General features: G+C 31.6%; 2 protein-coding genes across 4 annotated transcripts in view; both read left to right on the top strand.

The window, feature by feature from the left end:
• Positions 1-5,892: 5,892 nt before the first annotated feature.
• On the top strand, positions 5,893-8,021 carry LOC117919268 (ammonium transporter 3 member 1-like). The gene is made up of 3 exons (XM_034836401.1): positions 5,893-6,543; positions 7,099-7,384; positions 7,461-8,021. Exons 1-3 carry the CDS (start codon positions 5,893-5,895, stop codon positions 7,979-7,981), a joined length of 1,458 nt encoding a protein of 485 aa, XP_034692292.1. The 3' UTR covers positions 7,982-8,021.
• A 2,024-nt stretch (positions 8,022-10,045) lies between these two features.
• The window catches only part of LOC117918731, a 21,880-nt gene continuing 20,882 nt past the window's right edge, over positions 10,046-11,043 (top strand). For all 3 annotated transcript variants that reach the window (XM_034835589.1, XM_034835588.1, XM_034835587.1), the window contains exon 1: positions 10,046-10,295. In XM_034835589.1, the coding sequence (XP_034691480.1) occupies positions 10,212-10,295 (84 nt within the window). In that variant the 5' untranslated portion in view covers positions 10,046-10,211. The remainder of the gene's footprint in view (positions 10,296-11,043) is intronic.

Raw genomic sequence — 11,043 nt, 5'->3', positions numbered from 1 at the left:
TATTTTTTGCTGAGATTTTGACGGGAGTCGTGTTTATCATCATTGACTCTTGGATGGGTTTCTTCGAGGTCTTGTCACTCTTTTTCTCATTATGTCTCTTTTTTTGCTGGTCAATAGTAAAGACCTTCTTAGAACCATGGTTGGCTATGCTGAGCTCCATGTCATGTGCTCAAGTAGCTAATTCTTCAAAGGTATGGGGTCGTTTCTCTTAGAGAATGCATAGGAGACCCCAATGCATTCCTTGTACGCACATCTCCACGGTTGATACCTCATATAATCTATCTTTGCAGTCAAGGCTTAATGAACGCTAACGGTTGATATAGTTTACAACTAACTCGTCTTTCTATTGCTTAGTGTTAGTAAGTTCCATCATGTTTAAAATTCATTGGGTGCTATAGAAATGGTTGAGGAATTCACGTTCCATTTGGTCCCAACTATCGATACACTCAGGTGTAAGGTCTACGTACCAATTGAAAGCATTCCCTCGGAGAGAACATACGAATTGTTTAACTAATAAGTCACCATCTATACCTACATTATTACAAGTTTCAATGAAATGGGCAACATGTTGCTTTGGATTTTCCTTTCCGTCAAATAATTGAAACTTTGGAGGTTGATAACCCACAGGCATACGTAGCTTATCAATCCTCTTAGTGTAAGGTTTAGAGTGCATGAGCGTACTCTGTGAGAGTCCACCGTACTGCACTCTAATGGTATTAGTTATCATGTCCTGAAGTTGTTGGATAAATAATGATACCACTGAGGCAGATTTCATTGTTTGTCTCTCGACTTGCACTATCCTATACACATGTGTTGCATCATCGAGAGGAGATGCAACATTCGGAAGGTGGTTGAGTCCTTGACTTGACTTACCTGTATTTTGTACTTGTGCCTCAACCTTGTTTATGAAGAAGGCTATTTGCATATCTTTTTCCTCGACCGTCTTGATGAGTTTGGCAATGACGCGAGTCATCTTTGCTAATTGTTCTTCTATGGATATAGTGTTTGTTGCCATTACTGGCATAGTCATCAAAAATGGAAAAGTAAAAGAGTCAGAACAATTGGAGTAGTTTTCCTCCCTTGACATTCCAGTTGGTGATCTAGAGTGTGAGTGGCTACTGGAGTTGGCATCAGTAGTAGAGCAAAGAGATTTATCCCCAAAGTATTTTAGTGTTGAAGGGAGTTTTCCTCTTCTATGAGGACTATGATTCTTTGCCCCTAGATAGACCAAGGTGATGAGTGGTTGGTGCTCATCATGCTTTCTTACCAGTTTTAGCAAACAAGTAAACTCACTTGTTTGTTTTGTTGAGAGTGAAGATATTGATTTTGCTTTGCTACGAGTCATGCGGCCCGTAGCGATGTCGTGTGTCGATTGCGCAATGATGATCTTGTCATTGCCCTTGTTAGCATGCACCACTTGAGTTATTTTGGGCGTCATCAACATAGTAGAGATCAATCTTTTAATTAAAAGAGATGTGAGGCAGAGATGTCCCATCGGGCGTGCCAGAAATTTGTATGCACAAATTTCATAAATGGTTCTGCAAAATTAGCAGAAAACAAATAGGAAAATAATACGAACAAAATATTTATTGGAATTAAAAAAAAAAAATTGTGAGTACAATCTCAAATATGATATTTTTTATAAAAGAATATTTTCCTCCGATTCTTTCGCTTTGACCACAACTTAAAGAACTACGATGACGTTTTCTTGATTTCGAAGATCAATCGAAGGCCACAAGTGGCGTATTCTCGAATAAACTCGTTCAATGGTGAATAATGCGTGTAGCAATTCTTTTAGTGTTTACTGAACTTGTAGGGAGATTTGATGAAGTTTTTTCTTTTGTTGTGAAACTTCTTTTCTCGTATGAAGTCGCCTTTGGATTTTATCTCTAAGATTTTCCTTTCTACCCCCCTCCCCCCCCCCCCCCCCCCCCCCCCCCCCCCCTTCTTGAAAGAAGACACCTCTATTTATAGGTGAAGATAGAGAATTTAGTTCCTTGATTTTAGGAATTTTTCTTTTCCCGGGGAGGTTTTACCAATAAGATAATAATAATATTCTTATTATTATTATTATCATTTTTATAGTTGTAGATTAAGGAAATTTATGCATAAGAGGATATCTATTATTATTATTATTATTATTTATTTATTTATTCATTTTGAAGACCAAATTAGTGGTAATTTAATCTACTAATTTTTTTATGTCTACAATCATCAAAACATTGCGATATTTTAATCCTTGACTTCAATTTCATTTTTTAAGTTTTATTGGCTTAAATATCAAGAACTATAGTGAAAGATTGAGAAAATAAAAAATATTTAAAAAATAAAGATATCATTAAAACATTAAGTATTTAACATATTTAAATCAAAATTCTAAATATTTAGTTAAAATAATTCTATAAAAATTCTACCCAATTACATTATCAATTCATAATAAATAAATACATTAAAAAAAATTCAAACAAAACCAAAGCAACTTAAAACATATTGATAGTGAACTTGATAATAGTTAAGTTTAGTTTTTCTAATCATTCATATATTACTTCACACCTTGGACTATGACCTTACAAAGAAAATTGCAACTTCAATTCCATCGAAGTTTTTTTTTTTCAATTACATTATCAATTCATGAAAAATAAATTCATAAAAAATATTTCAAACCCAAAATTTCAAATAGAAAATTAATGTTTACTAATTCAGTTGATTTGCTCTCATTTATGATGATGATGACGAGGTTTTAGAGCATCGTTTTCTCTCACTTCCTTTTTTTTTGTTAGGATTTTATACCTCTTTGGTTTGGTATTCTTCATCAACAAATTTTCTTCTTCCACCATTATTATAAACTAAATCAACCCACAATATTAATAAGATGAAAAATAGGGTTTGATTTTAAAAAATAAAGGGAACTGAAATAGGGCACTTAGGGTTTCTTCTCACTTCATGCATGAAAGTTCATATTCATAGTTCAAAGAACCGAAATCTAATAAGGAAACAATGAAACTTACTCTGTGTTTTCTCTCATATTGGCTTCTCGCTCACATGTTGGCTTTCTTTTCTCTTAGAATGAATGGAAATGTCCTCTACAATTTCTTTCTTGTAGGGTAATGCATGGAACAAACGAGTTTGAGAGTTAAGGAAATGGCACATATAGAAAATTAGAATTTGAGGGAAAATGGGCTGAAATGGCTGAAAGATAGCTATAAAGGTATTTTTGTTTGAAATGAGTCATTTTTTAGGCTATTAAAAGTAGGAGGTTGCATTTGCAATTTTAAGGGAATTTTGTCCATTTTAATCGGTTATCCATAAAATTATTAAAAGAGTCATTTTTGCAATTTGTTGAGTATTTTGACCTATTTTTCGAAATAACCCAATAAAATCTTCATATTACTAAAATTGTGCTTTTAAAACAGTAAATTTAGCTTCGGCTATATCTTTGAGTCAAAGAAACACATATAAGGGATTTTGGTTCATGGGAAGGAGAAAAAAACCATTTGAAAGGGCCTTATGAGTTATTTGAGGTGGCATCCTTTTATTTAGATCAATAGTAAATAAATTGGTTAGTTTTGATTAAATTGAAACTCATTAGAACTATTTTAGTTATTGAATCAACCGATTTGATTTAGCATCAATTCAATTTGGTGTAGCAAAAATTGCTCATATATTTTGGTGAAAAATGGCAATACAAAACACTAAATATGGGTTGTATATATTAGAAAAAAATATGATAATCTAACATAAACTTCATAACCTAAAAAATATGTTGCAATTTTTGTAATAAAAAAAATGTGAGAAAGAAAAGATGAGAAATGAGTTAATATTAGCTTGAGAGAAAAAAAAAACTAAAATAAAATTTGTAACTTATTTCCATTCAATTATGACATTTAAAGATTTTTTGTTTTAAGACAAACCAATAATTTTTGTTTTTTTTTAATCAAATTGAAGAAATAAATTTTTAAAGAAGTAAATAATTAACTTAAATCGGTTGGATTTAGTAAGTGTTTGGTAAAACTTAATATTTATTATTTAATGATTTAAGTTAAATTGTTCTTAAGTTATTAACTTAAAACTTATTACTTATTTTTTACTTTAAGTATTAAGGTTATTTGGTAAAATTAATTTTAAATTTATTTTAAATTATTAACTTATTTATCTCATTGAATTCTAACCCATATTTATTTTTATCAAGTAAAAGTAGTTAAACTTGTTCTTATCTTATTTTCCCACATTAGTAACAATATATTTTAAAATTATGATTTCACATCCATAACTCTTTTTTTTTTTTTTTTTTTTTATGATAATTTCATATATCTACAATATTTTAAATATGAATATTTTATAAATAAATTTTAAGTCATTAATGGAATGACTTAAAATAAAATAATAATTTTAAGTAATAAGTAAAAATAGTTAATTTATTCTTAAATCAACATTATCATTTTACATTTTTACCTCATTTACCTTAATTACCCCCACAATATCCTTTTTTGTTATTCCACGACTTCCACCCGACCGTCTTTGCCCTAATTATAATTTATGAGGATGAGTATGTCAATTTGATGTTTAGAATTGATTTTAAGTTAATTTTATCAAACAAATTTAATACTTAAAGTAGAAATTAAAGAATAAGTTTTAAGTCAACAATTTAAATATAATTAAAATTAAAATCAATTTAAATTATTAAGTAACAAGTATTAAATTTTATCAAACACCCCTTAATTTAACTCTTTTACATTCAATGATTTTATGGATTTTTTTTTTACTAATTTATAGAGTTAATTTTTTCCTCCCAAACTTAAATATAATTTACCCTTGTTCATTAAGGGAGCTTTATATAGGCTTCTTTTGAGTTAAATAAATACCACTTATTTTATTATTTTTCTCTTCTATATTATAAGCACCTAGTCCACTTCAAATCCAGTAATAATAATAATAATGATTATAATTATTATTAAAAAGTTGGAAGAATCTAAGGGAACAAAAACAAAAACCAAACATTGGAAAAGAGACAGGGTATTGTGGTAATTTTAAATGGATTTTGATTTTTATTATTATTTCTAAAACAAAAAAGAATGTATGTTTCATGGGAAATACATCTTGAAACTGTTTTATCATTTTTTGTTTGTAGTATGTAAAATATTACCCAAAATCAAATATAATTAAAATAAGTTAAAAATTTATATATTTTTAAATTATTTAATTGTTATATTAAACAATAAAAATGAATTTAAAATAATATGTAAAAATAATTTATTGATTTTAAATATATTTTTTATTTTTATTTTTTCTTTTTCATTCTATTTTTCTTATCGATTTCCTTTGACATGTTCCCTCACTCTTTCTATAAATAGCCTAAGAACATGGTAAAGTGTGAAGGAAAAGAAAAAAAATGTTTTAAGAAAAAATAAATTTGAATTTTAATATATATATCATTAAATCAAACTATTGCCTTGTATTTTTTTAGCATTCAATTTGTTGCATCCATTCAATTGCAAAAAATTTAAATAAAAAATTGAAAACAATAAAAAATGGAATTTTTAATTTTTTATAATAATAAATAATATTCTATAATTAAAAATCTTTGTATTCTTTCCTTATATTAGTATTACACACAATGGGTTATCAAGATCTGATTGCATTCCCAATCAAACAGAAACGCGTAAAAAAATTCCATACGACAATGAGATTCTAATTCTGGAGAAGATTCACACAGATTCCAACCCACCTACAGTTGTCTCTCTTTAACAACAAAACCACAACGCCCCTCCCAAATCTGCACCTTCTACCGTTTCTTCTTCCATCAATAAAAGCTAAACATCAATCAGGAAGTGTTTCCAGGAATTATAATTTTTCTTTTTTTCTTTTTTTGAGGAAAATCTAGGTTGGTGAATTATGGCAACTACGGTGCCGATCGCCTATCAGGGCAATACGTCGGCATCAGTGCCGGACTGGTTGAACAAGGGCGACAACGCATGGCAGATGATATCGGCCACCCTTGTGGGCTTGCAGGGCATTCCGGGGCTGATGATACTGTACGGTGGGGTGGTGAAGAAGAAGTGGGCGGTGAACTCGGCCTTCATGACTTTCTACGGCTTCGCCGCGGTGATCCTCTGCTGGGTGAGCTGGGCCTATAGGATGTCCTTCGGCGACCAGCTCCTCCCCTTCTGGGGCAAGGCTGGGGCGGCGCTGGGGCAAAAGTTCCTGCTAAAGCAAGCGGCGCTGCCGGCGACAACGCATCACTATAAGAATGGCACGGTGGAAACGGCGATGATCACGCCATTTTATCCGATGGCGTCGATGGTATGGTTCCAGGGCGTGTTCGCGGCGGTGGCGGTGATTCTGTTGGCGGGGGCGGTGCTGGGGAGGATGAATATAAGGGCGTGGATGGTGTTTGTGCCGCTGTGGCTGACATTTTCCTACACTGTTGGGGCTTTCAGCTTGTGGGGTGGTGGCTTCTTGTTTCATTGGGGTGTCATGGACTACTCTGGTGGTTATGTCATTCATGTCTCATCTGGGATTGCTGGCTTCACTGCTGCTTACTGGGTCTGTTTTCTTCCCTCCCGGTCCGATCATTAGACGTAACTATTTTCATAAATTTTCATTTTTAAGATGATTCATTCATGCATGCTATTTTTTTGTTTCTAAGGAATCATGAATAATTATGAGGGAAAGAAAACGAAGAGATTAAAGAGAAAAAAAAATATTAAAGAAAGGAGAAACTGTTTATATTCTTTTGCTCACTGTTAATTTTCTAAGAAAATCATTTTGTTTCCAAGAAATTTTTCTCGTAGTCTGAATCGCGTTTTTCTTCTTTCTTGATTAATGGAATCTTCATGATTGAAAATCTTTCCCTAATAGGATAAAGCAAGAATAATGGTCTTTTTCACATCCATTATTGGTCGTGATCATGGAACTTTGATCACTTACTCTTGAGTCTTGATGATACGCATCATTAGATTTTTTTATTTTTTATTTTTTTGAAAAAGGCTTTATTTTGAAAATAAAAGGAAAAATTGAATTTGCATTTTGCATTTCACCTGGTAGTGGTATATGATAGAGACTGTGAAGGTGATGGGGAAGATGGTGTGATGTATACAGGTGGGGCCAAGATCCAAAAGGGACAGGGAGAGGTTTCCACCAAACAATGTGCTGCTGATGCTGGCAGGGGCGGGGCTGCTGTGGTTGGGATGGGCAGGGTTCAATGGAGGAGACCCTTACGCAGCTAACACCGACTCCTCCATGGCAGTTCTCAACACCAACATCTGTGCCGCCACCAGCCTCCTCGTCTGGACCTGGCTTGATGTTATCTTCTTCAAGAAGCCTTCTGTCATTGGTGCTGTTCAGGGCATGATCACTGGCCTTGTCTGCATCACCCCTGCTGCAGGTTTCTCTTTCTCCATTTTCTTCTTTGGAGAAAAAAAAAATGAACAAATAAATAAATAAATCATTCGTATTTACAGGACTCGTTCAAGGATGGGCGGCCATATTAATGGGGATCCTCTCCGGCAGCGTTCCATGGTTCACCATGATGATCCTCCACAAGCGCTCCACTCTCCTCCAGCACGTCGACGACACTCTCGGAGTCCTCCACACCCACGCTATCGCCGGCTACCTCGGCGGCATCCTCACAGGAGTCTTCGCCGAGCCTGAGCTCTGCAGCCTCTTCCTCCCCGTCACCAATTCCCGCGGCGCTGTCTACGGCGGCTCCGGCGGCATTCAGATCCTCAAGCAGATCGCCGGCGGCGCCTTCATCATCGCGTGGAACGTAGTGATGACTTCCATAATATGTATAGTGGTGAAGTTAGTGATTCCGCTGAGGATGCCGGAGGAGGAGCTGCTGATCGGCGACGACGCCGTGCACGGGGAGGAAGCGTACGCCCTTTGGGGAGACGGAGAGAAGTATGATTCCTCGAAGCATGGGTTTTATTCTGATGATACTCAGCACCAGAGGCCTTACAGTGGAGCCACTGACGCGGTTTAGACTTCAGAGCTTGGAAAAAAAAACTAATGATGTAATAGTGTGGGTTATTTGTAGCTACAGCCACAGGTGATTATAGATTTATTTGGGTGGGATGAATATTCTCCTTCGCATTTGTAATTGTCTTACTTATTTGCGTAAAAAAGTCCTTTTTTTTTTTTCACATCATGTTTTAAGAAAGTATCAATTTAGGCACCATCGGCTCAGATTTGCATATAATATTTTCTAAAAAATTAATTTTATTTATAAAATATATATTAATTATAAAATTATCATTTATTTAAGGGTTTAATACATTTTATCCTCTCAACCTAACACCCCCTCAACTTACATTGATCGCTCCACCCCTCTTTATCTCTAATATTATTTAAAAAGTATTAAATGCCAATACTTTATCAGTAGAGTGTTAGTATTTAAGGAACTTGGAGTTTAATATGTTCGAAAAAACTCCCAACAGGGGTAAATGACTATTAAATCCTTTATTTAATTCCAAAAATGTAAATAAAAAATATATAATTAGATTTACTATAAATTAATGTAATTCTTTTCCCTTTTTATCCTAAAAATAAAAATACAAAAATCACTTAAAATACAAATATTTATTATTATTTAAGAAATTATTTATTTTTTAAATAATATTTATGGAATATGATATATGAAATAGATATTTTAGGATATTGTATTTAACGAGTATGCAAAGTATTTTCTATCATTTTTAATACTTGAAAAATAAAAATTTTCAATTGTTAAAAATACTAAAAACAATTCTTAAAATTACTGTCAAACGCACTCTTAATATTATTTTAAAATTATTTATATGAAATAATTTTTGTTTTTTAAATATTAATAATATTTATAATTAAAATATGAAAAATTTATGAATGAAAAAGTTAAATTATGTTGTTAAGTAATAAGTATATAAAAGCATTATCTCTCCTATATATAGATTAAATAGTACCACATATTAGTATTATATACCATTTTTTTTTTCTTTTTGTGAATTAAAAATTCATTTTTATAATAATGATATGTTTTTTTTTTAAAAAAACACTAATATTATAAAAATTGAAATAAATAAATTTATGATTTAGAGTAAATATTAAAAAAAAAACTATCTTATGTTATAATATTGCTTATTCTATCTTCTCCTATATTTAATCAACCAAATATCACTTGTAATTACAAAATTCTTTATTTATTGCTTAATTTTCTTAATATTTTATTTATGGGTTATTTGATTAAATTGAATAAAATCATCCTTATTTTGTAAATCTAACCCTGAACTTCAATTTTTTTTTAAATAACATTTTCTATTAAAAATCATATGTAAATAATCAATATATATTAAGCAACATTTATGTTAAAAATAGGTTATTTTCCAAAACAAGAAGATGGATTTAGATATTTTTATCCCTTTTAATTAATGTAGCAAATTCAAAATAATAAAATGCATTTATTAGTAGGAGTGGTTGTCTTGCCAATAAGTTTATAAGGTTATATTTAGTTAATAGGAAGTTTGAAGGAAAATGCAAGGAAAGAAGGGGGAGGGAAAAAAATATAAAGAAAGAAAAAATAAAAGAAAATAAAAAATAGATTTAAAATGAATAAATTATTTTTATATATTATTTAAATTTTATTTTCTATTTATTTAACTATTTTATATAAAAAGTAAATAATTTAAAAATATACCAATTTTTTAATAATTTTAATTAATTTTACTTTTTTATAAAATCAAAAATGAGAAAATTGTTTTTCTTAATATGTATTTTTTTCTTTCTATATTATTTTGATTTACCAGCTTTTATAAAAATCCTTTTCCATACGGTCTACTAATTTTTTAAGGAGCAATAATTCAAAGGATAATTAATTTTTTTATATTTATTAAAAACCATTTAATTGACAGTTTTTTTAATTATTAAAATTAATTAATTAATTAATTGTTATGAGTGAATAAATTATACTCTTATACAAATATTAAGCTGTAATTAAAAAGGTCAAAATTTCTCCGGAAGAAAATACAAAAAGGGGATTTGGCTTCGTGGCCTTTTTGGCGGACAGTTTCGAAGGAGAAGCGAACACAAGACAACCAAAAACTCGCTGCTGACCACACGGCACCACATCTTCAACTCTCTGTCTCTCTTTCACTCTACCTATTTTTTTATTTTCATTTGTTTTCTCTCTCTTCAATTGGCGGTGATTGGGCGCTGCGCCGCCGGCTGCGTGGGCCGGTGGCATGGACGGCGGAGAGGTGGCGGGAGGTGCTTCCCCGTCTTCGGCGGAATCGAGCTTCCGCGAACTGGACGATGTGTTCTTGCAGGTGAAACAGCTCTTCTTCATGATTTGACTTACTATAATAATTCCGGATTTTTTTTCTTTTTTTTTTCTTTTTTTTTTCCTATTTTTTTGACGATAATCTTTTGGTTCTACATTGTTGAAGATGAATCAGTTGTGTTGAAAATTCGTGGCAGTTGTGTTCTTGTGAACTGATTGAATATGATTGTTTTTTTCCCCTTTGTTTTTTGGCAGAATGTGAAGGGTTTTTTATTTTTTATTTTTATTTTCCAATCGGTTGAAGTTTATTGATAAAGATGGAAAGTAGTCAAATTTTCTTATCAGTTATCACATGGCGTGATGGTTGGGGCGGTTGTGGAAGGGGAAAATGCTATTCATCTCCGACTAGTGACCAGCAATAATTGATGATTTGATTTACGATAATAATGCCTCAATTTTTTTTTTTTTTTTTTTTTGTTTTTCAATTATTTGATGAGAATCTCTTGGTTTTTGTTGTGTTTGAAAATTTGTGGTAGTTGTAGTGTTGTGAACTCTAATTGGAGCTGTTTGAATCAAAAATAAAATAAAATAATTAATTTTTTTTTTCTTGTTGTTTGGCAGACTCTGAAAAATTTGTATTTTATTTTATTTTTTTGAATTAGTTGAAGTTTAAGTTAATGTTCATAAAGATGTAAACTAGTCTCATTTTAATGTGCTGACTTGACAATGCCAACCGCCTTGGCTAAGTGATAAAGCTTGACTACTAGCATATCAGGTGTCAGAACTTGCTATGG

This window comes from Vitis riparia, chromosome 7 (assembly GCF_004353265.1).
Source record: "Vitis riparia cultivar Riparia Gloire de Montpellier isolate 1030 chromosome 7, EGFV_Vit.rip_1.0, whole genome shotgun sequence".
NCBI lineage: Eukaryota > Viridiplantae > Streptophyta > Magnoliopsida > Vitales > Vitaceae > Vitis > Vitis riparia.
This window is presented reverse-complemented; position numbering and strand designations above follow the sequence as displayed.

What these genes read in the sequence shown, in the direction of transcription:
- LOC117919268 (XM_034836401.1), top strand. Translation starts at nt 5,893, where the DNA reads ATGGCAACTACGGTGCCGATCGCCTATCAGGGCAATACGTCGGCATCA. An exon ending in GCTTCACTGCTGCTTACTGG is followed by an intron (nt 6,544 to 7,098) that starts GTCTGTTTTCTT and finishes TGATGTATACAG; the next exon opens with GTGGGGCCAAGATCCAAAAG. An exon ending in CTGCATCACCCCTGCTGCAG is followed by an intron (nt 7,385 to 7,460) that starts GTTTCTCTTTCT and finishes TCGTATTTACAG; the next exon opens with GACTCGTTCAAGGATGGGCG.